This window comes from Lycorma delicatula, chromosome 1 (genome assembly GCF_047948215.1).
Source record: "Lycorma delicatula isolate Av1 chromosome 1, ASM4794821v1, whole genome shotgun sequence".
Taxonomy (NCBI): domain Eukaryota; kingdom Metazoa; phylum Arthropoda; class Insecta; order Hemiptera; family Fulgoridae; genus Lycorma; species Lycorma delicatula.
Window position 1 is genome coordinate 378,391,276 of NC_134455.1, and position 23,396 is coordinate 378,414,671.

Consider the following 23,396-nt stretch of genomic DNA (forward strand, 5'->3'; position numbering starts at 1 on the left):
ATTGTAAAAGAATTCAATATTTTTGTAATTCATATTTACTGAATTTTTCAAAAATAAACATATCAATGATGCTGTAAATACAAATCAAATGTAAACAAGTAAAAAAAGCCTATTTTAGTGCAATAACTGACGACCAATAACCTAATCAGGACTAAAAATAATGTACGGCTCTAAAACCTTGCACTTGCTCTGTATTTACATTTTTCAGTTCAGCTGATTCTTTTATTGAGAATCATGATAAAATAATTGTTTAATTTAAACAAAGGAACGACAAATTTGCAATAACCCCTTTGCTTTCCCTGTTGGTATAACTGTATCCTGTGAACGGACATGTCAGTATTTTGGGGCTTGGTGTTTACAATTATCCGTCAACAATTTGAAATTTATGTGTCAATTCTACGACAAATCATTAATACTGTTGATATGAATTAGAATGATTATCACTATGTTTTAATCTTTTTATACACTTTTGTTAAATTTACTTAAGTAACTAAGTGGATGAGTCACCAGCCATTAGGATAATTAGCAACATTGTATATGATGTAATGTAACATTATTGTAAATAAACTAACAGTTTAATCTAAGAAAATTTTTTTTAATTTTAGATACGGCCATATTAATTTCAAGGCAAAATATGAAAAAATACTAGTGTGTATATACATGTACACACTAGTGTATATATATATATATATATATATATACTATATACATACACTAATAGTATTATACACATATACATACAAAATTCGCAGATATATTTCTATAACTGTAAATATGAATAACAAATATAAACATAAATTAGGCTAAAATAATTTTCTAACAATGTGAATGAATGTAAAAAGTATATATAGTACAATAAATACTGAATGTTTCTCATCCACATTCCTGTGATTGTGGCATCACTTGCACTTGTGAAGGCAATGTCTTTTCAATAAGATGCGATTCATCAGGTTGCTCTTCTAACTGAGGTTGTAATTGTGACTGATTTGATTTATCACTACTGCTGTTGATATTAGATTTTTGATTTGCTAATAATGAAGTAGATGATAATAATACTGTAACTTGTTCAGGTGTTGGACAAGCTATACGAATTCTATCTTCTTCAGTATATCCATTTCCATTCAATATTTGCTGGAGTCGTGACAAAGTTCCAATGATATTATTCTATAAAAAAAAACAATAAATTAAATCATTATTATAAGTTAAGTTAAATGTCTTCAGTTATTACATATGTAAATATTTTGGGTATCATACCTTACCAGTTGTAAACAATCTGACAGAAGATACATATCACTCATCATCAAAATGACAGTCATTCCTAAAGTAGAACAAGCATGCTGTACCAGGCTTAATAGGAAAAATGAGAAATTAAGTGAATTCTTGTTACGCTCTTTATTAATGTGAATATACTGCTGTATATCAGCAACATCAATCCCACCAAAATGCAAGTGATATTAAGGACATCGGTTCAGAAAAACAAAGGAATAAGAGTATAATAACAGATATATAAGTGATGTATGCTAAATGAGTATTGGAAGAGTAAAGGAGAGATAAAGACAGAAATAATAATGGCAAAAGAGGCCTTAAAAACATATTACTCTGCAGTATATTTATTAATAGCTGAGAAAAACAACATTTTGTATGAATGTGAAACAGGAATGCTAGAAGAGAGAGAGAAAGACAAAATAGAAGCTTTTGAGATTAAAAGTTTTTGAAAATTAACAAAACCATCATCTAATCATTTAGCTGAAATTGGGTCCTTTCAAAAAGAAAGAAGAAAAATGGTTAATGGATAACTTTTGAAAAAATATTTTGTGAAGAACATATGAGGAGTCTGTGAATAAGTGGATAAATGAATGATGAAGAAAGAAGAGCAGGAAAACTAGACAACTGTACGGAGATCCTGAGTTGCAATTATCAGAGTAGTAGATTAAATTGGACAGGAATCTTAGTTGAGATGAGGGAAACATAATTAAGGAAAAATGGAACAGAAGGAAAAATGGGATAGTTGGGCAACTTATGGAGTGACCAAGTGAAAAAGGATCTTTATATAGACTGGGCAGCAGAATAAACACATGAAAAACTATTTCAGTTTGGCTGGTTATACTAGTTAATAATTTATATTAATTATTTATTATGAAGGTAAAAAAAAGTGAAATATTTTCTTATTGTAATCCATGTAATGGCAGGTTTAAGGTTATAAGTACAAAAAATTAAAAAACTTAACTTTAACTGACTAACTCATAGCTCTATAGCTGTAAATAGTTTTCTTTATCATGATTGGATGACTTTTAAGAAAAAAAGAATATTTATTAGATATGACACTATTTACTTTCAATATGTATGCAGGTAATGGAAGAGGGTTTTAAATAAATAGGCAGACAACTTCAATGGTTGAGTTTTGAAAAAAGAGCAATTTAATTTTCCCTTAGTATTCGTTGATACATTTATGACAGTTGAAGGCATACCACTCCTCTAATATTTAATGGTAGTACCTCTGCCTTTCATCTGTTGATTCCATGTTCTGATCAAATTTGGTGCGGGTATAATCAGAACTTGGTGTGGGAGTCCTGATCAATCTTGGCATTTTTCTCATGCCATTGAAAAACCCATTTTCATCCACTGACAGCTATTAAAGGACATAAGCCCATTATTGTTGAATAAGTAAATAAATAAATAATCTACTTAGGCTTGTATTTAAACAGAAACCTGTCTTGGAATGTGTTTTGAAGTAACTATTTAAGATTTTGGTAGAGCCTATCATACAATTTCAGTTGTGTCGCATTCTGCATCAGCAACAATCAGAAATATTTTACTGTGGGAATTTTTATTCCATAATAAAGTACGGAATAATTTTCTGGATATCTTGTCAGGGTTCCAAAAATTTAATTATAGTAGAAAAGATTTATAAAAATTAGCAAAAGCAAGGTTTAAGATACTTGAAGACAACTGTTCCAAAACCTGTAAATACTTCCACTCTTATTTCTTTAAATACTAGAATTAATGAAATTTATTCAGTTTTATTACAACTTATTTTCTCCTAATCACACTTTAAAGTGGGACCACCATTAAGTATAGGAAGAGGATGAGATGAAATGACAATTTTTTAGCCTGTGAAAATGCCATGCCTGACGTAGAAAAAAGGATTATTAATAATATCCCACCCACAGTATGCCCTTGTATGAGTCTGATATCTTTTATTTTAAGTGGATAAAACTCTTAACAAATTGACTCGTCACACTAAATCTCTTGATGGAGATTTAAAAAAATGGATTGGAGAAAATGTTATTAAATAACTATTTGCACTACGTTAATGAATACATCAAATTTGTGAAAGTTGTATTAACGTCCATCATTGTATGTGCTTTATGATAATTTTTTATAACTGAGTAGTATATATTCTTAATTTTTTAAATTTGATATTTTAGTCTTATATTTATATTGATTTTTTATTTAATATTTTATATGAAAACTGTTGAAAACTATGCTAGTCAATGTTTTTTTTTACGTCTGCAGGTTATAAGCATTGTATAAAGTTTATTAAATAAATAAAACCCAAAACAAAAATGATAAACATAAAATAATTGTTTCTTTGATTTTATATTGAAATCGATTTAGTAATCTATGATGTTATAAATTCAACTTTGCAAACAATTTTGAATATAGAATAATAACTACACAACAAATTCAAAATCCAATTTTATACAATTCAGTCAAACTCAACAGAATATATTTCAATAACATCAATGGTTCAATGGAATTGGTCTTTTTAATACTGCACATAAAACATTTAAATATAAATCATAGGGAAATGTTTGCATTATAAAAATTGTGATCAAATACATATTACATGACGAAAGGATATATTCCTTCATTTTGGTTAAGCTGTTTAGGCTGAAAAAACTGATTTATTCTAATTTACAAACCCTCTCAATAATTCATTATAAATTTATTATTCTTTTTAACAGAAACTGCAGAGAGCAATGCTCATTTAAATAATTCTATGTAATTTTACTTAACTGCTTCTGACAGGATGTTTTAAGCTGGGTGCTCTTTCTGTTATTCAACTTATTACACAAGGATTAATTATGTGAATAATTTTAAGAGGCCGTAATTAAAATCATAAATTATAATTCCAGAAGGTTGTAGTATTAATTCTGAGTATGTAAATTATAGATTATATTAGTAAGAAATTAAACATGTTGTAAATGTTGAAACTATACTAGATGTACCCAAACGTTTCTGAGATTTGAATGCAGTACACAAAGCTGTTGTATTGCAGCAGAACAGCATTATTAACCTTTTCCTATCACAATGATCCGCAGTTGATTAGGGCTCTGTGAAAATATGTTGGTACCTGATTGCCTCCCTTCATAGTCTTATGCTACCCTCTTGTGAAAAAATTGTCAAAAAATTACAGTATCTTAAAGAGATTTAACAGATTCTGACAACAAAAAAAAAAAATCATTACGATTGGTTATTTTTTATGCCTGTAACAAAAAAAAAAATTGAAACTACAAAAATTACGATAATTTAATTGCAGAATATTTTTTGCGCATTTTTTATTAGCAAAATTTTTTTTTGCTTTGTGTTTATGAAACATAGTTTGCTGATTAAAAAAATAATAGTTTCAAGCAAATCGGTTGAAAATTGGACAAAATATGATGAAAAACCCGTGTCATAAATCACAGATTAGTAACATATGTTAGTATAAGTGAAAATAGATTCAGAAAACTATGTTTTATAAAAATTCCCACCACTCAAAAGGCTATTCAGATTGACAAAAAACCATTTTTACTGTATACTGTTATTCATTACGAATCGATACGTGTTACATGTTTACCGATATCATTTGTCTGAAAAGATATTTACAGACCTCAAGTAAAAGTGACGTATTTATGACCACAAATTCCTTCTTTTTTTTTGTGTGCCCCGTATATCATAATTTATTATGTGTTTCAATACATCGATATGTTGCTACTAAGATAAGCTATTTTTGTAAATAATAAATAAATCCATAATCGTCATAGCAATTACAATACACAAGTCAACACACACACACACACACACACACACACACACACACACACACACACACACACACACATACTCAAGCACATTTCTGAGAAAAAAATGGTCATATTCTTTCTAGTCTAAATAAAACATTTTACATCGTATAAACGTCGTTCAAATTGTGTAATAAAACTGATTCCTTTGTGAATATAAAACAAAATTACGACTTAGATGCCATATAAAATGATTTTGTAACAGCGTTTTAAAACTGACGCCATACATAACCAGTTCCAAGGCTACATGATCTGAAAAGGTTAAGAAACTGTACTTTTTAGTAATTCTTACTTATTAGTAAATTAGCTAAATGTTATCAAATTATGCAGATCTGTGCTTCCTTTTCTGGAAACATATTTCCATGTAAATAAAAAGCAAGCCTTATTTTAATCTGTTTTTCATAAATAGTCATAATGCAATCTTTGACTGAGCACTTTCTTAATTGTTTGTAATGGCAATTTAGGATATTTATCTCAAGTACTTTACTTGAAGTAAATAAAGGCGTGCTTTTTATTTCTCAATGGTAAGTCAATTTTCTTTCTCTCTTCCTAATGTGAATTGAAAGCTTTTAACTGTGAGGGAATTGCTTGTGCATCATTCTATAAATCTGACAAAATTTTACAGGTTAACAACAAATTACATTTTGAATTTTCTTTAAAAAATTTGAAAAATTGACTTGTTATATCACAAAAATTTATTCATTTGATTTTTTAATTAAACTGCTACTCTAAACTGAAAAAAATAATTTACTATTTTTTTTTATAAAACATACATACGCGCAAAAACTCATACATATACAAACTAATAAGTATTATTATGATTTATGTAAATTATGTAATTTTTAACTGTTGGTTTTAAAATTTTATCTGCCTTTTTTCATACTGATGTGCATGGTATTTTTACGTTGAGCAGTATGTACACCAAGTGCTAAGGATGTTTGTTAGGAAAAAATATGACTGATGAGGACAGGCTTCATAAAGAATAGGCTCTTTAAGAATATGACAAACTTTAGAGTGTGAATAACAAAAGCCATTCTGACATCTAGTAATGTGTTTATTTTTATATTGCTTGTTAAACTGCAATGACAATTATAGATAAATTTAGATTGTAGAGAGAATTTATCAAGTAAATGGCAATTGAAATATGTCCTTAAATGAAACATTCAGGACTAATTATTACAAAGATTATCACACTGGAAAGTAAAATATTTATTTATCACATTTCATACAGAAAAAATAAAAAACTATTGCAAAATCAAGAAACACCAAATTTAAACCTTATGTAATTAAAATGTTGAAATTACCTTAATAGGACGGTATATTATAAATTCTGTATCACGGTTAGCAAGATAAAGCTGCATCAGTCGTTGAATGCTAGGTAATTCTGTCTTAATATTACGAGAAACCGCCTTAATTAAAGCTTCAACAGTAGCCACTTCACCCCACTTTTGGGACCGCATATCATTGCCATTGTATTCTGCAGCCTGAATTAATACAAATAGTCATAAAAAAAATTGAAATCAAAGAACATTTATATGTAAATTAAAAATATTAATCCTAAAAACTAGTATACCCATCACCAATACTAAAATCAACTGTTAAACAAAACCTAGATAGCACTATTAAGTCTATTAAGGTATATTAAGCCAAGATTTATCCAATCAAGACCAATTACACCTTCAGTAGTACATGTTACAATGACTAATAATTGACTAATATAATGACTAAGAAAACTGCTTAAACTCATAATCATTAAACTTACAACTTACTTTAAATAAAAAAGCATGTAAGTTTAATCTTTTATTGTTAAATTTTTATGTACAAGAAAAAGTTAATGTATCTCTACTATTTACCAATAAACTACTCATCACAACAGTGTGAAATGAAGATATAGTATATCAATAAATGTTATAGTACAACAAATAGGATGCACTTTTTCAACATTTTCCAAAACTAAAATTCTGAGTGTCCTACCTTATGTCAAGAAGTTTGAAGTAAATGATTACTTATGGTGAATTTAAATAATTTATTTATAATAAATCATATCACTGAATTTATGCCTAATAGAAGTTGCACGGTAGGGATATCTGAAGCTAATTTATTATTTTTTTTGACATGAAGGCTCAATATACTGGTGTATTTACAAGATTTTTTATCCGGTCCAGGCATTACCACCTAATATAATACTATAATTAAGAACTAAATCATGCCTGCTCATGCATTATATGCATGCTATTAATAATAGCAGTATTATGTTACTCAACTAAACCGTTAGAAGAAGTACACTGACCAAAGTTCAACTTTCCAAGTTTTAACAAATCTAAAAATTACAAATTTTTACAATCCCAGATTTCCAACATTTATCTTTACTGTATTGCTCACCATACATCAAACTTCACATAAATTCAATAAAATGTATATAACTCTTGACATATGTTTTTAAATTTATTTGGATTACAATTTTAAGCGATGATTTTTTGCTTATTTACTGAATGAGTAAATTCTTTTTAAATTAAATAATTTCTATAATATATAAAATATACTGGCTAAAGTTTGATTATTACATGAAATCTTTTTAGTAGCTTTTTAATACAGATTATAATTTTCAGTAAATATTCAGGTACCATTCAACCACACAATATATACAATTTCAAACATTTTCATCACACAATCCATCATTTGTATTATACTAAATCAGATAGTATACAAACTTACAAACTACAATAAAGAGCACTAAAATAAAAGAAAATGAAGAGTGCAATAATAATTTGTGGATCTGTGAATGATTTGTGAATTTGTGTTTCTTTAGAACCTGGTTTTGTCTGAAGTTAATGATACTTGTAAAAACCTGTAGAGCTTAATAATGTTATGATAGGAAGTTTTTTCTGTCAATTATGGAAACTGATGGTCTATCAAATTCCCTTTATATCACCCCCCCAATCATTAAAACAAATTTAAGAATATCAAAAATTGACAACCAACCTCTAAAAACTGAATATTTCTCCTTCAAAAAAGGAAATTGTTAGAAAAACTATACAGAAACAGATCTAGCAAGAAAATTCAGGGATATACCTGATAAATATATTATGCTTTGGCAAAGTGATTGATTACTAAATGAAAATAGCTTGATATATCAGCAAATTGTCAGTGAAAAGTGATGAACACCTTGGTACAATATTATTAAAATATTGGATTAAATGTTCATCCAGTCATAATCATATGCTATCAGGATTTTAATAACATAGCCACAGTAAAAGTGTATAAAGGTTAATAAAAATATTCCATATTTCCTTACAAATGGAAAGAAAATGTTCTTTATTTGTAACACACACTACCTTGTTAAAAATGTCAGAAATATTTTAATAAAAAACGAAAGATAAACTTAGGGGAAGAAATTGTAATAATAGAGATATTGTTGAGTGACAACATTTGACTTCATTTTACGAGAGCTCAACTTGAAGGCACTTTGGCCAGGGTGGTAGCAAAATTTACTGATAAGCACATTTATCCAACAATTTTGAAAAAATTAAATTTAAAGGGCAATTCAACTATTTAGACATTCTATGAAAGCTGATATAATCACATCTGTACAAATGACTCAGCTTCCACAAGCACCCTTTGCATTTTCAAAATTTGACAGAAAATTCAAAAACATCAGAGTCTCATTGAACGGTTATAGAGAGTTTGACACTAACTTCTGTTGCTGTACCATCTCCCAATCAAATGGTGATCTTCAGACTTCATTAAAAAACCATTTTGATAACTGCAAATCTGTGTTTATTGATTCTCTAAACCAATTCATCATTCATGACATTCAGCAGACCAGTTTTTTCTCTTTCTAAAGATTACTAAATATGATGCACCATTGTTTCACACCATGATCACTCTTGATCACTCATGATCACTCGTGATCACTCTTCATAACCTTTGGAATGTTTGCAAAGCTATTGGAATAATAGTGAAAATACTTTGTGGCTGGTATTATCTCAATTCCAACACATTTTAAACACTAGTTTTTATTCATTTATTTTATCATCTTAAATAAATAGCAACATAAACCCTTTCTAACATTAACAGATGCATACTGAGCCCACCACAGAATTGCATATATTTATGACATCACTTCTTACATGTTATGTTTAAAACTACTTTTTGGGTTAACAGATGAAAAATGTTTGATTACAATAACATAATATAAGTACCATAACTATATTGATTGCACAAGTAATGATGGAATGTAGATATTTGAAGCACATGGGCTTTCTTAGCCACTATTATTTTTTCCCAAAAATGTGAATAAAAGAAAATGGTGTTATCAGAAAACTAAGGATTTAACCATTGTAATGATATTAGTCAAATAGATTGGCCAGATTAATAATTAAAAATGTGAACATAATTATATGTTGACTAAAACAACAGTTATAGTTTAGAGAAAAACCATCTATCAATTTAATCAATAGATATGGCTTACTGGTGAAAGAGTAACGGCTTAAAAAAAAGCACTGAATTTTAAACCATTCAGATAAGAATTAATAACATATCACTAAACACTATTTTCTATAGATGTAGTACCTTTTCTAAAAATGAAGTCAAAGGTCCCACAATAGACTGAGTAGCATGTGCAATGAATGCTTCACATGAGTTTTTCAAATTCCTATCAACATCTTTTCGAGAATCCAGACAATGTTCTCTTACAAGAGGAGATCCTTCTAACAGGAATTGCAATAATGCATCACTGGAGAATAATCGACTGCGCTTTTGCAATAAATCAAATGCTGAAAAACAATTTTATACACAGAATTCTTGTAATAAAAATAAATAACATTTTATTTATCAGTACAAAATTTAATTATATGCAATGTGTTAGAAAATGAGTATGTGAGCTGTTCAACCAGTATAATTATTTTCTATGGAATATAAAATAACTTATTAAGAAAAAATGTTGTAATCCTGGAACTGGCAATCATCAGAATAATGAGGCTCCTTATTCAACAAGTAGGGCTGATAAATAGGATTTACATAAAATAAAGTAATGATTATCAATAATAAATAAAATAAAAATGTCGCTTACTGCTTTTTTTTTCAATTCTTCCACATTAGCACTTTTGTGTTTGCATACCACTTCATCAAATGTACAAGGGAGGTCCAGAAAGTAACTTACGTTTGTGCCTAGCGTGGAGATGGGTGGGGATAGGGCTGCCATCTTGGCTTCAAAACATTTCTACATTCAGTACGCATCAAGCTAACATGTTGACTGTGATTTTTCTACTTTGTTCTTTGTGAATTATTGAAATATGCACTTCAATAGAAAATCCTGCGAGTTGTGAGGTGCGTTCAGTGATTAGGTTTTTACTGGCAAAAAACCTCAAAGCAGTTGAAATTCATCGGCAACTTTGTGAAGTGTACGGAGGTGGAATAATGAGTAAAGGTGTAGCGAAGCAGTGGTGCATTCAGTTTAAAAATGGCCACACATATGTTCATGATGAGAACTACAGTGGTTGGTCTAGCCTTTGACTGATGAACTGGCGATGAAAATCAACAATAAAATTCATAAAAATCGTCACATTACAATTACAGAACTCTTGCTTCATTTCCCTCAAATTTCACAAAGTTTACTGCATGAAACTGTATCGGGGAAGCTTGGTTATCACAAGTTTTGTGCAAGATGGGTGCCAAAAATCTAAGCTGGCAGATTTCTACAAGAAATTGAAAAGCTTTTGCATCGTTATGACAAGTGCCTCATATTAAATGGTGACTATATAGAAAAATAGTTTAAGATTGTCCCTTTCAAATTAAAAAAAAAAAATTTTTTATTTTTATTTAGTTGGTTTTTTATTTCAAAATATAAGTTACTTTCTGGATAACCCTCGTATTAAAAATTTTTTTTAAAGATTTAAAATTAAAAAAAAAGAATCTTTTCCTTTTCATCTAAAAATAATAATAATAATAATAATAATAATAATAATACAGTAAAAAAGTCAAATATAAAGGAGTGTAGGCAAGATCAATATCGAGTAAGCATGTTGTTGAGTAATATGTTAGCAAATAGTGAATTTTTTAATTACCAACTACACTCATCTGACTTATATAAAATTCAACTTATTCAAAAGCTAAAGGACATAACCCTAATAGAAATGGGTTGGATTGTTAATTTTTTTTTTTAGCTTTTGTAGTTGAAAAACACTGATGTACTTATAAATCCAAAACAATAATAAATGACAACAAAATCATATTCAGGCTGATTCAAAGAAACGGGAAATTTAAAAAATTAAATAACGTTAATGAAAAATTTTTTTTAGAAAATGAATTTTATTTCATGTAATTGTACAAATGTTGCCATTTTAAGATACATACATTATAGTTTATTTTTTAAAGATGACATCTTGCAGGTAACCTCCTCTTCTACGTAAACTCTCACGAAGTCTCTTCGTTAAATTGTTCATGGTTTGACGTAACATCTCGACTGGAATTTCCGCAATTTCTTCTCGGATCTTTACCTTCAGTTCTTCCGTTGTAGCAGGTCTACTGTGGAACACTTTTCTTTTAAGGTGACCCCACAAAAAGTAATCGCAAGCTGAGAGATCAGGCGATCTGGGAGGCCATCTAATGTCACCATTTCGAGAAATGACACGTTGTCCAAACAATCGGCGTACAGATGCCATCGATATTCGTGCAGTATGTGACGTTGCTCCATCTTGTTGAAACCAGGCTGTGTTAAGAATTGGTGGAAATCTCTTTTGTTGTTCCACAACAAAGGTTTCAAGCACGGCTACGTAACGAGCCGACGTCACTGTAATCGCAAGATTGTTGTCATCCTCAAAAAAATAAGGGCCTAAAACACTGTAAGATGACATAGCACACCACACGGTTACTTTCTGGCTGTGCAACGGACGCTGGTGTAGCTGCGTAGGATTTTCTTGTGCTCAGTATCTGAAATTTTGCTTGCTAACAAATCCAATGAGGTGGAAATGCGCTTCGTCTGACATCATCCACAGTTCATGAACAAACTCTTCGTTATCATTTATCTTCTGAAGCATTACATTACAGAATTGTGCTCGCACAACTGCATCGTTCGGTTTCAGTTCCTGGACGATCTGCAACTTGTATGGATGGTATTGCAAGTCCTTCACTAACATTCTTCGAACACTTGAACTATGCAATTGTAAAGATACTGAGAGACGACGAAGGATTGACCGATGTGGACTTCATGTGACAGCAACTAGTAAATCTTGAACATTCTGTGGTGTACGGACGGTTCGCTCACGGCCTGGAGGTTTCTTTTTCATTGCCGAACCAGTTTCCTCAAAATTATATAGCCATGTTTTAATTGCATTAGCTGATGGAACACGGTCGTGCCGTCCCAGATTAAAATGACGGCGAAATTCTCTACGCGCTCCCTCCACACTGTCATTGTTTTTGTAAAACGCTTTGATAGCAAATACACGTTGCGCACCACCCCAAGGCTCCATGACAACTAAATGGCAGGTTAGGTTAGAGAGGCTGGCCCCACTTATCAAGTGGTACCAATCGCCCACGGCTACCAACACAACTTTCAAAATTTCCCGTTTCTTTGAATCACCCTGTATAATACAACATAATGATAATATTTAGGAATACAAATTTATAATTTTTACCTGCTGTTTTCATTTTACTAAAATCTAAACTCATTTCTTTGACAGTAAAATCAACTTGAAATGGTGCAATTTGTTCTCTGAGTATTAAAAGATGCTTGATTTGAAACAGTTCTCCATTCTGAACTCCAAATGGACTCTACAAAAAAAGAAAAAAAAAAATTAACAATTTACAAACCCAAAAAGTACACAGAATAATCATTTTTCAGAGGTGCCTCTGCTCAATGACCATTACATTTTTACAAAAATCTTTTAATTTCTGAAAAAAGCCCATGTTATTGAAGTCTCATACTTTCTAGGATAACTGATAACTGCTAATTTCTCTAGAGACATAAATGTCATTTTCCAGCCAGTAATTTTTTTAGTATCTAAAAATAGTAATTTTTAAAATTACCAAGTGACAATTACGATTAAAATATACCATTACCATTATACAGATTCATATTTTCTTTAATAATATTTTGCAGAATAGATATTCATTGCACCATAAATTAATTACAAAATGGCAGTGATAGAAATTTCACTGGTCACAAAATAATGTTAAATTTGAGAACATGTTCACTGTTCTGTAAATTTCAACCCAATTAAATGAATCTGACGAAACATTAGTGTGCCCAAATTGCAGACATTTTAGTTTTTCAATCCTCCATTTCATTTTATTTTTAAAAAACAAAATCCTTTAAAAAGAAGTGTTCAAACATTTTCAGTTTTTTAAGTGTCTATTCCTAATAAGCTTTTCATTTTCTCAGTTGCAAGGTATGCTTTTAAAGTAAGGTCCATTTTTAAATAAAGACAAAATGTATTTTATATTTTTCTACATAAACTACACATTTTTCATAGCGATTCATTAGTGTCTTCATTCATTCTTTATGAAATTCCACCCTCAATAACTTAAACCATGCAGTAACATTATTTTTTAATTTACTGTCATTGTAAAACCTTTATAATACAAGCCACTGTGTAAGGTAAAGAAAAAGAAAATAATCATTGGAAGCTAAATCACAGCTGTAGAGTAGATGACTAAAGATTTTCCAATGAAATTTTTCCATCTGCCTCACTCTGTGGTTTTCCTTGTGTGGCTGAGGATTGTTAAGCAAAAACCATAATCCCACAGTGTGGCATCCCAAATTGTTATTTTTTATCGTTTTTCTAAGACTTTTTAACTTTTCAAAATACATATCAGTAATCACAGCAGTTTCACAATCAATAAATTCATAAGACACCCTTTTTGCCTCAAATAACAGTAGCCATAATCTTCTTTACTAAACATTATTGTTTGAACTTCTTCAGTCTATGAGGTGATAAATGCCGCCATTGTACTGACTGCTGCTTTGTCTTGATATTCAAATAAAAATCCACGTTCTATCTCCAGTAAAATTTGATTGTGAAATATAAATGCGAAGGTGAATTTATCACCATCATGTGCATGTCATAAAAATTCATCCACTGCAGCAAGATGTATTTCCTAGTGTGAGTGTCAGTTACCATCTTCAGCACCCACCTGACTCACAATATTTTATAGCTCAGTTTTTCAATGAAAACTTAATGCTTGTGATGTGCACACCACAATCTTTGTATGTGCCTATTCCAAGACAATTGTTACACAGTGAAGCATTGGTTTTCTCAAATATTTTCAATTAAATCATCCATTATTACTGATGGCCAGCCACTATGTTCTTCATTACAAACATTTGTTCGTCCTTTTTAAAATTAACAGCACCACAGTTTTACTTTAACATCACTCATAATATTCAGCCCATAAAAATCAAATTTGCCTGTGAATTTTCAGCTGCAGAATTATTTGTAGCACTCATTATAAATGGAAAAATATAAATACAATATGACTAAATTATTATTTTTAACAGATGATTATTAATTTAAATAACTGACCTACACTACAGCCATCTGTTTAAATGACACATATGGCTGCAAATTTAAAACAGACCTTATTTTAAAAACATGCACGTATTAAAATCTTTAATTTATTGTTTTTTTTCTTATTTTATAAGTTAATTGTTCAAACTGCTGTCACAATGCATAAGTTATTACATATCCTTATGCACGAAAGTCTTATAAAGTATTAAACAAGGCAAGTTAAAAAAGTTCCCAGAATTGCCTCAAATAGTTTAAAATAACAATCATAATAAGGAAATTTTTGGTTTTTATATTGGCAACATTCATGACATCACAATTTAACTGCATTACATGTTTCCTATTTCCCAAAAAATAACAGTAGAGCTGTTTGTTCGATATCATGTATGTCTCAGTGCAAAATGTCAGCAATTGAACAATGCACAAATATCAAGTTTTGCATTTGGCTTAAAAAACATCATCCTCAAAAATATTAATGCTGCTTAAGCAAGCACATGCAGAATTGGCAATGAAGAAACAGCTGTTTATGAATTGCAAAAGCATTTTGGTGATGGCATGTTAATGTTGAAGATAACATTAATAGCAGATGCTCGTCTACCTTAACAAATGAAGAAAATATTGAATGTGTTTAGGATGTTCTTTGAAGAGATAGAAAAAATCTGACAATGAAATAGCATCATCAGTTGGGATGTCAATCAGAAGTTGCTACAGGATTCTCTTTAATAATCTGAACATGTATCATGTTGGTAAACAAATTGTTCCAAAAATATTTTCTGCAGATCAGAAAGAAATTCATACGATACTGGCAGATTTCATCACTATAGCTGATCAAGAACAAAATTTTCTGAAAAAAGACCATAACAGATGAAACATGGTCTTTTGTATGAAGTACAGATAAAATGCCAATCATTAGAAAGAAAATCAACATTATCTCCGTGATCACAGAACCATTGTTTGGATAGCAGCAAAGGAAAAGTTAGGCCTACATTGGAAGTTTTTTTTTGATTCACAGGGTATTGATCACGATATATTCATTCCTGATAGGCAGACAGAGAACAAGGAAATATATGCTGATATCAATCATTGATTGTGGGATTCACTAAGAATGAAGTTTCCTGAAAAATAGGAAACAAAAAATTGGATATTTTTGCATGATTATGCAATGACATAATGATCCATCCTTGTTGAAGAGTAGTGTCATACCAGCATGACATAATGTATCAACTGTTGAACATCCTCCATACTCTCTTGACTTGGCAACAGCTGATTTTTACTTGTTTACTTCCTTGAAAAAAGCTCTGGAGAGGAAAAGATAAAAGAACACTAATGAAGAGATGACTAATGTGTTGAAGCAGCTGAGAACATTATCTTAAAAGTAGTTCCAAGAATATTTCTAAAACTTATAAGACATTGGCAAAAGTATGTTGCTGTCAAAGGAAACTGCTTTGAAGGAAATTACTCTAAAACTGTTTCGTACGATCAATTTTTGAAAAATAAACTATTCTGGAAATTTTTTGAAGCTATCTAGTATATCATGTACTAAACAGATTTAAATTAAATTCTATCAACAAAATCCTTTCCTTTCATTCAACTGTTATAGAGTTAATTTGTAGATCATAGACTTCTACTTGACTTTATTTCTTCATCATTTTTCATTAAAAAATGTTTCACTTCCATTCACTTTAAAGTATTCATTTATATAATAATTATCTAATTTCTTCATCTCACACTAGGTCTTTTTCCCACTATTTTTAAATAAACATTTCTTTTTGGCATTTTCTGTAAGCAATTATTTTAATCTGAAGTCTTCTGTAAATACAGAATTTCTTAAAACCTCAATCTTGGTCACCAGTACTTTAATGCCTTCTCTAATTATAGTGACCCATGAAAGAGAATAGGGGCAAATTAACAATAAATACTGTCATATTGCACTTACACTTCATTAACCCATATTTTACTTCCAACACTGTTAAAATTCTCCTCCCATCTGCACTCTGCTACTAACTACCCAAATGATTTTCCCATTCTCGGATATTTTGCATCAAATATTACAACACTTCCATCCTAACTTCTAACAACTTTCAATGCTTCTCCTTGGATTTGTAGCTTGCCTCTTCCATTCTGATCATTTCTTGCTGAGTTTTTTCTTACAAATTTGATTAGTTCAATTCTTGGCGTGTTCCATTAGAAATGGTATAGTTGTTTCCTTCTGTAATGTGTGGCGTGTTTGTTAATGTTTTTTATTAGTGAATTTTTTTTAGTAATGGCAGAATTTAAAATCCATAGTTAAAAATAAAAAGCTTCATAATCAAGCTTGTGAAAGAGTTAATAATGTATATGATTTTAAGAAGAAAGAAGCTATAAAGTTAGGAAAATAAGAATATAACAAGCAATTAATACGCATTAAAAAATGGGTTGAAACTTGCAATTTGTGAGATTTCAAGATCACAAGTTTAAAAACTCCGAAAAGAAAAGCAGAATTTTTAAAAATCTAAATCACATCATGCTCAACCAGCACATCAAAAACGTATAAACAACGTTCAAAACAAGTTAGTTGATTAGACAGTTTCAATCAAGTCACTGTAAGAAGAACAGTTAACGACTTTCACGGGAAATATAATGAACTGACTACATTAAATATAAATTACATGAAGAACTTCCAAAATTGTATTCAATTTAAAAGTTCTAGAATTGAACTAGCAGCTATCCTGAAAGAGTTAGGTTTTAAGTAGTGTAAAACTGATAACAAGAAACTTTTGATTTAGAAATATATAAGAAAAATTACTGATTTCAGAAAAGAATTTTCTTTGATTGTTTATTTATATGAATCATATATTTTAACGTCCCATTCAATGATAAAATCATGATTGGAAGACAGTGGTGTAGGAGTAAAAGTGTCGATTAATGAAAGATTAGTTAAGCACATAATCCACACTGGAGGAGAAATGGAGTTCATTCCAAATCAAGTACAAAAAGCAGTGACTATCACAACAGTGTCAACGACAACAATTTCATGAAGTGGGCATCTAAAAAATTAATTCCTAGTCTTCCGTCCCCCCCCCCACCCCACCAGTGGTTGTTATTGATAATGCGCCTTACCACAATTCATTTCTAGAAAAGCTTCTGAATTCAAATGATAAGAAAAAAGGCATGATTAATTCAGTAAGAAAAGAACAATATTCTGTTTAATATAGTAACATTATAACCACAATTGTATGACATAATTAAATGTCACATAAATTCAAAAGTAAAGTACAATTTTGATAAACTATTAAAAAAAAAAAGGCATAAGGTTCTGTGACTTTCATCTTACCGTTCCAATTTAAATCCGACTGGGATAGTATGGTCAGCTCTAAAAACATGAATTACAACTACAAAAACATTAAAACTGTAATAAATTAAATATGCATAAATAATAGTAGAATGATTATTATTGTTGGTCTACTAGATGGGGGGGAGTAATTTTTTTCTGGTTCAGTAGTAATGCAGTCTCAACCTTTACCAAAACAAACTTTTATTTTCATTGTAAAACTGTAAATCTTTTCTTTGTTTTCTATGTGTATATTTTTTCACAGGAGGAAAAATAAAGAAATTATTATTCTTGGGTTTATTTTAATATTTGAATTTGTCAGTATGCACACCTTTTATTTGGTTTTTATATATATGTTTTTTTACAGAGGAGCAAAAATAAAGAAACTATTACATTATAAAAAAATTACCTTAGCAGCAGATATTGCTTGAGCTGCTTCATTTATGCTTTGAATACACATAGCTAATGCTTCTTGTGACAATCCCTGAAATATTGGGCGTTCCACACATCTATATAACCTTGAAAGACACACAAGGGTACGTCTTACTGGTGGATACCACATTCCATGTAAGTCTCCAGGTGAACCTATAAAATTCAGAAACATTAAATATGTGTAACAAATGTAAATATTTCTTTCATTAATTGAATGTTAAATTAAAAATAATCAATTTCAAAACATTTTATGATATTGAGTATCAAAGAAAGTGGTGAAAAAATTAAGAAATTAGTATAAGGTCAATATAAATATCTAATTTACTAATTTATACTTCATACGTTTAGTAAGGTTAGAAGGGATCACTTATAAATTGGTGGAGAGGAAGCCGTAAGTACAAGAATTGTATCTCTACCTGCATTCATCAATCAGTGAGATGGTGCTGAATGGTGGATCAATGGAATAGCCAACACCGCTTTAGGAGTGTAGTTTTTCTTTCACACATAGGCAGTTTCAAGTGCATTCTAATTCCCTTATGACACAAAATGTAAAAGAACTCTGTTCTTTTAAGAGTGGAAAATTTTCACTCTGCAGGCTCAGTTTGGATGACAAACATATCAAAAAGTATAAGGATCTCACAAAATGCTACAAATGTGCAGGAATCAGTTAATCAGTAAACATATGTACTCAGTCCCGTGGATTATTTGAGCCTATTTTTAGAAATATTCTATAGCTTTAAAACTTCAACTTTATAAAATAGTGATCATGACAAGAATAAACATTAAGAATTTTAAAGAAATTTTTTAAGTTGAAAGAAATGAATGCTAATACTTATAAAAAAGACTTTATATGAATGGTGAGACTCATTTTTATGTTAATGAGAATGCAGATCAACAGAATTATTGATTCTAGGATATAAATAATCCACAACAGATTTATCAAAATCATTCCATTCACCCAAAGAATAGTGTGTGATTTCACAATTCCAAATTACAGAACCAAATGTCTTAGAAGATGAAGGGCAAGCAGTAACTATTGTAGCCTATTATTTTCAGTTATAAGCGAGGGATTTTATTTCCTCAATTTGAAAGAATAGAAATACTTGAACAAAATTGGTTTTAACAAGATGTTGTTACAAGCCACATAACTAGACAGAGTAAATCATTTAACTCAAGAAAAGTTTTTCTTTGAAAGTAAATCAGCTACAAAAACACATAGCTAATTGAAAGTGCAAACTAATTCCCTTATTTACAAAGTTGTAACTCAGTTCCTTTAAGAGTTGAAAAATTTCACTTTGCAGGCACATAACTGTATTAAAATTAATAGAATTTATTAATAACATATATATATATATATATATATATATATATATATATATAACTGTATTAATTGTTTAGTTTTATAGTATTAACCTTTTGAAAAGTAAAACTAGATATTTTATACTTGTTTATACAGGTGATTCAAAGAAATTTAAAAAATTAAATAACAATGAAAAATTTTTTTTAGAAAATGAATTTTATTTCATGTAATTGTACAAATGTTGCCATTTTAAGATACATACATTATAGTTTATTTTTTAAAGATGACATCTTGCAGGTAACCTCCTCTTCTACGTAAACTCTCACGAAGTCTCTTCGTTAAATTGTTCATGGTTTGACGTAACATCTCGACTGGAATTTCCGCAATTTCTTCTCGGATCTTTACCTTCAGTTCTTCCGTTGTAGCAGGTCTACTGTGGAACACTTTTCTTTTAAGGTGACCCCACAAAAAGTAATCGCAAGCTGAGAGATCAGGCGATCTGGGAGGCCATCTAATGTCACCATTTCGAGAAATGACACGTTGTCCAAACAATCGGCGTACAGATGCCATCGATATTCGTGCAGTATGTGACGTTGCTCCATCTTGTTGAAACCAGGCTGTGTTAAGAATTGGTGGAAATCTCTTTTGTTGTTCCACAACAAAGGTTTCAAGCACGGCTACGTAACGAGCCGACGTCACTGTAATCGCAAGACCATTGTCATCCTCAAAAAAATAAGGGCCTATAACACCGTAAGAAGACATAGCACACCACACGGTCACTTTCTGGCTGTGCAACGGACGCTGGTGTAGCTGCATAGGATTTTCTTGTGCCCAGTATCTGAAATTTTGCTTGTTAACAAATCCACTGAGGTGGAAATGCGCTTCGTCTGACATCCACAGTTCGTGAACAAACTCTTCGTTATCATTTATCTTCTGAAGCATTACATTACAGAATTGTGCTCGCACAACTGCATCGTTCGGTTTCAGTTCCTGGACGATCTGCAACTTGTATGGATGGTATTGCAAGTCCTTCACTAACATTCTTTGAACACTTGAACTATGCATTTGTAAAGATACTGAGAGACGATGACGGATTGACCAATGTGGACTTCGTGTGACAGCATCTTGTATAGCTTGAACATTCTGTGGTGTACGGATGGTTCGCTCACAGCCTGGAGGTTTCTTTTTCATTGCCAAACCAGTTTCCTCAAAATTAGATAGCCATGTTTTAATTGCATGTGCTGATGGAACATGGTCGTGCTGTCCCAGATTAAAATAACGGCGAAATTCTCTACGCGCTTCCTCCACACTGTCATTGTTTTTGTAAAACTCTTTGATAGCAAATGCACGTTGCGCACCACCCCAAGGTTCCATGACAACTAAATGGCAGCTTAGGTTAGAGAGGCTGGTCCCACTTATCAAGTGGTACCAATTGCCCACGGCTACCAACACAACTTTCAAAATTTCCCGTTTCTTTGAATCACCCTGTACATTTCTATTTTAGTTAAGAAGACAAGAATGTAACTTTTTCCTTTTTAAGAATCTTGTTTTGAAATATTACTCAAAGAATATAAGGGTGAAATATGTAAATTAATATCAATTTATTTAATTAAATGTCAGGCACATATAAGAAATGCCTAACAACACATGTGGCTCTCATGACATATATATGTAGACAGAACACAATCATTTAAAGGAACATGTTTCCCAGCCACCTTATCTCCTGTTTCGGCAATATTTCTTGGCCAGTTTACTCTTCACACTTATCAGTTAATGATTTTTTTCTATTAGTATTACCTTAGTCAAATTTTTTCACCTGACCATAAACTTAATTTACAACCATGTCTGATGTTCTTTAAATGGTTATGGGCAATTTTGTATAACATCTACAAGATTGAATTAAAATGAGAATATCTACTGCATAAAATGTTCAAATCACAAGTGAGAAAATCTTCTAGATTTATTCTTTCACAACATCTATAATTATAAGAGTATGTCCTGACTGACTGATTCATCAGTGCCCAGCAAAAACTATTGAAGAAAAATTGATATTAATATAATTGAAATTAGTATAACCTTTTACAGTGTAAGTGTACACTAAGAAGAATTTTTTTTAATTAGAGTTTGAAGGGTTAAAATGGATTTTTAACATTTTTTTTGAAATGCAGCTATTTTTTTTTTAATTTTTCGATAACAAATAAAGATATAAACTTGATTTTTAATGTCTGTAATCTTTACATGAATATCTAAAAACGAATTTTTAAATGTTAAGAAATTTGAAGTTTAAGAGGTTAAAATGGATTTATAATTTTTTTTTTAATTTCTGGTAGTATCAAACGACAATATCAACTTGATTTTTGGTGTGTGTAATTTTCATGCAAATATCTAAAAATTTCTAGATTTTTTGAAATTTTTTTAACCTTGAAAGGGGTGAAGAAATGTAAAAAAAAATTTGAACAGTGATTGTAAGTTTTCCCCATTTCTGACCATACTAAACGAGATTGACTAGATTGGGGCTTGAAATACTCTTTAGATAAATACCTTAACACCATTTTCAGGTTTTATGAATTTTGATTTTTTTAAGGGGTGTAGCGGTGAATGGGGCAGCGACTCAACCAATACAGTCACTGTAACTGTATATGCAATGCTACTGGCTGCACATCCCTCAATTACTTAACTAAAAAACATAAAATTTAAAAATTTAAAAAAAATGAGAAACAAAGTACAGTCACCTCCTAGTGGTGTTGTTGGGTAAAACTAAGAACTGATCAAAAGAGATTTTTACCTGTATTAAGTATGGGTAAACAGTGATAACTAACATTTTTAAGATGTAGACTGATTCTTTAGAAACCCAATTCTTAGTTTTGGGTCAGTTTTGGATCTGCACTGCCAAACTTTTGCTCTGAAGAAATTACATTACACTGATATCATTTCTAAATTGAACACCCTTCCAGGCTTTAAATTATATTTATCATCATTATTGTCATAAGAATTTATTTAATGAACACACAGCAGAGACTAAAGGGCAGAGCCCTCTTGCTGGACAGGAAAGGTGAGTGAAGCGAACCATGACCAGTTAAATATTCCCTGACCGGGATGGGAAACACAACTATATAGAACAGGTGAAGCCGTGATGGGGATGCTAGAATATCTATATATATATAATAGAACATGATATGAGTGATGATTCATAATCAACGTCCAGAAAAAACTACCAAAGGTAAATTGATGAAAATTTGTATACACATTCTTCTTGTGGTGCAAGTGCACAGTAAGAAAGAATTTTTAAAATTTTGAGTTTAAAGGATTAAATGGAGAAACAAAGAAATTTACTATTTTTTAAATTACTCAGTAATAAATGAAGATATCAACTTAATTTTTAATGTGTATAATCTTCATGTGAATATCTAAAAACCAATTTCTAGATTTTTTGAAATTCTGAATTTAAACAGTTAAAATGGATTTTGAATTTTTTTGAAACCTGGCTATTTTTTTTTTAATTTCTTGGTAAAAAACTTGATTTTTGGTGTGTGTAATCTTCATATGAATATGTAAAAATATTTTAACAATAATGATTACAAATTTTCCCCATTTCTGACTATACCAAAATGAGATAATTACTAGATCTGGGCTTGCAAATATTCTCCAGATAAATATCTAAACACTATTTTTGAGTTTTTAATTTCAATTTATCTCCAGATAAATATCTAAACACTATTTTTGAGTTTTTGAATTTCAATTTTTTAAGGGACGCAAGAGTGACTTAACCAACACAACTACTCCCA

General features: G+C 30.3%; 1 protein-coding gene across 2 annotated transcripts in view; it reads right to left on the minus strand.

The window, feature by feature from the left end:
* Positions 1-606: 606 nt before the first annotated feature.
* Cog3 (conserved oligomeric Golgi complex subunit 3) overlaps positions 607-23,396 on the minus strand; it is a 77,965-nt gene continuing 55,175 nt past the window's right edge. For both annotated transcript variants that reach the window (XM_075353739.1, XM_075353737.1), the window contains exons 11-15: positions 18,289-18,464; positions 12,701-12,836; positions 9,639-9,841; positions 6,371-6,550; positions 607-1,164 (exon numbers count right to left, since the gene is read on the minus strand). In XM_075353739.1, the coding sequence (XP_075209854.1) occupies positions 874-1,164; positions 6,371-6,550; positions 9,639-9,841; positions 12,701-12,836; positions 18,289-18,464 (986 nt within the window). In that variant the 3' untranslated portion in view covers positions 607-873. The remainder of the gene's footprint in view (positions 1,165-6,370; positions 6,551-9,638; positions 9,842-12,700; positions 12,837-18,288; positions 18,465-23,396) is intronic.